The 4,775-nt window shown below is 41.7% G+C and overlaps 1 protein-coding gene across 1 annotated transcript; it reads left to right on the forward strand.

The window, feature by feature from the left end:
* Positions 1-4,720, forward strand: LOC125046895. Its single transcript, XM_047644898.1, has 2 exons — positions 1-664; positions 3,885-4,720. The coding sequence occupies exons 1-2, from the start codon at positions 1-3 to the stop codon at positions 4,634-4,636; spliced, it is 1,416 nt and encodes a 471-aa protein (XP_047500854.1). The 3' UTR covers positions 4,637-4,720.
* The last annotated feature ends 55 nt before the right edge of the window (positions 4,721-4,775 follow it).

Consider the following 4,775-nt stretch of genomic DNA (forward strand, 5'->3'; position numbering starts at 1 on the left):
ATGTTACCCGAAGGAAGGTTTTATTTCGAAGGAATTCAGACATCCAACATCTCCGAAGAAGGAGGCACATGGCACCTACGGTCCCACTTGCACCGCAGGACGTGGAGACTGGCGGCTCACGGTGCCCTGCCACTGGGTCGACGCGTGTGGCACTATGGCAGCAAGAACGCGACTTTGACACTAACTTCGTGCTCTGTGCTGCAGTTCTCCACCAACGACGGCCTGTGTATTCCAAGAAGTCAGAGGTGCGACGGAAAGAAGGACTTGGCTGACGGCAGTGACGAAAGGCGATGTCGTGAGCGGCTGGTGGAGAAGCAGACAGACTACGACTCCTCAGTACCACCTACTAATGGAACTAATGCACAAGGCGACGTTTTTTATGACTATAGTTTGTTCAATATTAATCATATTACAAGTGAAAAGGGAGAGGCTCTCCTTGATATAGGCTTTAACCTTCAATGGCAAGACCATCGCGTGACGCTGTGGGATGTGGGGCCGAATCCAGTCAGCTTCTCGTGTGAAGACATCTGGTACCCGAAGATTGGGATGGTAGCTGGCTATAAGAAAGGCGCCGCCATTGACGTGGAGTGCTACAGTTCAGAATGCTATGTCAAAAAGGATCAGGCAGTATCTGAGGAGCTGAACCTCGGCGACCCGCTAATGGGTGAGTCTCAGCTTCTCAGCTTCTTTGGAGTCTCTTACTGGCAAAATGATCTCTCTATCTCTCTCTCCGTCCCTTTCCTTTATGCTGTATCTCTCCTTACCATCTCCCTTCTCTTTCTCTATGATAGTCCTGTAGATGTGATCGGTTATAGTTTTAGAGCAAAAATACAATTACTTTAATGTTGTGATTGACATGTTTTTTGTTTTTTTTTTCTGCAAGCACGCCATGAAACTCACACGTTCACACAAACACTTATGTGTGTGTGTGTTACTTTGCTATCTAGACAGTAACTCAACTAGCAGAAAGCATAAAAAAAACATCCATATATGTATAGTGCAGTTCTGGTTCATTTAAATAGGAACATAGTGGTATTAAACCTATGTGATTATCAAAGGTAGATTCTTAATCTTTTCCAACTTTCATTGTGATTCAGCCTTTTAACCCATTGGCCCTGTGTTTGTACTGTCCACTGTTTTTTGTGAATTTTCTTGCACACAGATGGCTCCACAAGTGCTCAGCCACCAAGGAGTGAATTAGTAGACCCTGGTGACCGCGCTTGATTTTCCTCTAATGCTATTAATATCGATGCTTTTATTACTGTTACTGATGTTATAATTAGTATAAAGTTTAATCTAAATATTGCTTATAAAAATATAACAATAAAGGTAATCTTATCGAAAACCAAGGAAAAGGTAAGCAGGTGAGATAGGCAGGATTAATACCTCCCTGGTGACTAACACAATAAACTAAAATTGCACTGGATATGACATGAAATGTTGCCATACGGGGCCCGTGGTTAACTGTTATTATACTTCTATCATCCAAGTACAACTTTTGATAAAATTAAATAGATAATGAACACAATATACCTCTTAGATTAAATTCATTTTCCCAATTTCGACCATATACATATAAATTTAAAATCTATATTATATACAGACACATAACGATTTGATACTTAACGATAAAAGTATGAGCTTTCAAGCTCCTCACCCAGGAAGGTACAGCTAAAGCCGGTCTGCCTTCTAGACAGTGTTGTCATTCTTAGTTACATGGAGTGATACGCACACACACACACACACACACACACACACATATATATAAATATATATATATATATATATATATATATGTATATATATATAAATAGACACACATAAACACACACACACACACGCACACACACACACACACACACACACACACACACACACACACACACACATACACATACATACAAATATATATATATATATATATATATGCGTGTGTGTGTGTGTGTGTGTGTGTGTGTGTGTGTGTGTGTGTGTGTGTGTGTGTGTGCGTGTGTGCGTGTGTGTGTGTGTGTTTATGTGTGTATTTATATATATATACATATATATATATATATATGTGTGTGTGTGTGTGTGTGTGTGTGTGTGCGTGTGTGTGTGCGAGTGTGTGTGTGTTTATGTGTGTCTATTTATATATATAATTATATGTATATATCTGTATGTGTATATATATATACATATATATATATATATATATATATATATATATATGTATGTATATATATATATATATATATATATATATATATATATATAAATTCACATACACACACACACTCACACACACATATACAGTCCATGTATGGTCAAAGGCTATGGGAGTTCACCCAACACGAAACAACTACTGCCTTGTGGCATCTATAAGATGAAAAAGGCTTCGGAAGGTAATCCTGAAGAAAAATCTGGAGCCGGAGCCCCTAAGCCAGTTCATCGTCACTTGCGACCCTGCGACGCTGTAGTGACCAGAAAGGCTAGATCTTAGTGTCAGACTTCGACACTGACGCTATTCACTGGTTACTTTACATCGACGCTTTGCCGACGGAGCGGGCCGAGCAGTAAGCACTCTCCGAGGGCACGGTGGGTTTGGGATAAATATTGTTTGTGAAATTTACACATATCCTGTAATATTCATCATATATCGAACCCTTCTGGTTCCCTAATGTTACTTTAAGTATATTATACAACGGGGTTTTACAAATACCGCGAAGGTTTAAACTTAACACTCCCCGTGTGGAAAATCAAAAGGAGCCTGGGCACAACTCCTTGCTAAAAGAACATCACTATGAAAATGAAACAGAGAAACATATAAAACTAATATTTGATAAAAGAGCTTGGATATATGTACATAAATGACAAAGATATAGCAAAGCCGGCATATACTGCTGGTGCACACAAAACTTATCTTACAAAAGCCTCGAATCCTCCGTCCGTCACCGTAAATCACCGTAAGGTTAAACCAACAAAGAAAAAGGCTCGACTACGGCCTCTCTCTATGCCTGCAGCAAGGGTTATCCTGAACAAGCAGTCTTCCGCCAAGGATCTCTGGCTTACTGCTAGAATACCACTTGTTTTTGTCAATCAACCCGTGGATTGGGAGAGAGAGTACCTGTAGCCTGGGCCGTGCGAGCGTGACTTCCTTGTCCATCTCCCATACCTCTGACATCGTCTTAGAGGCGGGAACCAGCAGTTAAGTGATTGTGGTTCTGGAGGCTTATAATATGATAATAAGATAAAAATAACACTATGAACAGTTTTAAGACATTAATTACAAGGCAGAAACAATTAGTATAAAAACTAAACAAAGTATATACATTCATATTCAAAATAAAATAACTCGTCGTTGTAACGGGGGGGTGTCCACGGTGGTGGTCCCTGGTGGTGACAAGTGGAGATTTCAGGCATCCAGCCCTGCCACGAATTGCTTGGGACCCCCCTTGATGGTTTCGTTTTCTTATGGTTCACTACAACGCCGCTGGTGCCAAACCGTATCGGTCTATGCCTTTCCTTTGGATACATCAGCTGCGTGGAGAGAGGGATATACACACACACACACACACACACATACACACACACACACACACACACACACACACACACACACACACACACACACACACACACACACATATATATATATATATATATATATATATATATATATATATACACACACATACAAACATATATATACATATATGCATATACATATGTGTCTGTGTGTGTAGACATATAGTTAATTCTAAATATATATCTACAGTATCTATCTGTCTTGCTCAAAGAATGGATTTTATTTTCAAAGAGTATTCGATGAAAGGATCAAGTACATAGTGTTTTACAGTGATACTGGTAAAGAGTAACTTAAAAGATCCTTTTGATTTCCACTCCAGGGAGATCTTTACCCGGGTGGAAGCAGAACCTGAGTCTGTACTCCGAGTGCCGCGTGGCCCTGCCCTGCAACTTCCAGTTCCACCGCTTCCCCTTCGGCTCCCACGTGTGTAACGGGACCTTCTACTTCCTCAAGGCTTCCATCGAGATGTCGTGGAGGAGGAAAGCCGCAGTGGACGTCGCTAAATATAAAGGCGACTTAAACCTCCTCGACTTCCGTCTCATCAACATCACAAGCGAAACCGCCATCACTCCAATATCGAACGGCAGGGAAGTGACTTTCCTGGTCATCAGCCTTCACCTGCAGAGCCTGTTCGACTACCACCTGTTGAACAGCTTCGCCCCGAGCGCCCTCATGTTCATCATCTGCTATGCCACGCTCTTCATCCCCATCAGCGACTTCAACGAGAGGATCATGGTGTCCCTCACTGCCATGCTGGTGCTGGCGGCGCTCTTCTCGCAGGCCACCGACTCCTACGTGAAGACGCCCTACTTTAAGCTCATAGACATCTGGTACGCCACCATCATCGCCCTCTGCTTCATCATCGTCCTCGTCAACTTGGGCGTGAATCGAGTCCGGCTTCATGGCTGCAGTCAGCAACTCAGCATTGAGAGTGAGTGTGAAAACCTGAAAATTGCACCGAAAGGGAGAGGCAAAGTGGACATGATTAATATGATTTGTAAGATACTTATTATTCTAGTCTTTGTTATGTTTGTGGTAGTATTTATCATGTTTGCAGCTGAGGTTGTTTAACAGCTGCCTGCGTGGACTTGTTAGTTATCTCCTTGCCAGAGAATGAGCATTCACGAGTGTGGAAGGGAAAGGTATAAACCGAATATAGGCCAATCAATCCATTAATTAATATCAGCTCATCATTCGACAAGAGTGAACA

Source organism: Penaeus chinensis, chromosome 39 (genome assembly GCF_019202785.1).
Source record: "Penaeus chinensis breed Huanghai No. 1 chromosome 39, ASM1920278v2, whole genome shotgun sequence".
NCBI lineage: Eukaryota > Metazoa > Arthropoda > Malacostraca > Decapoda > Penaeidae > Penaeus > Penaeus chinensis.

Coding starts and splice junctions, on each gene's coding strand:
- LOC125046895 (XM_047644898.1), top strand. CDS start 1: ATGTTACCCGAAGGAAGGTTTTATTTCGAAGGAATTCAGACATCCAAC. Junction 665..3,884: donor CCTCGGCGACCCGCTAATGG/GTGAGTCTCAGC, acceptor TTTCCACTCCAG/GGAGATCTTTACCCGGGTGG.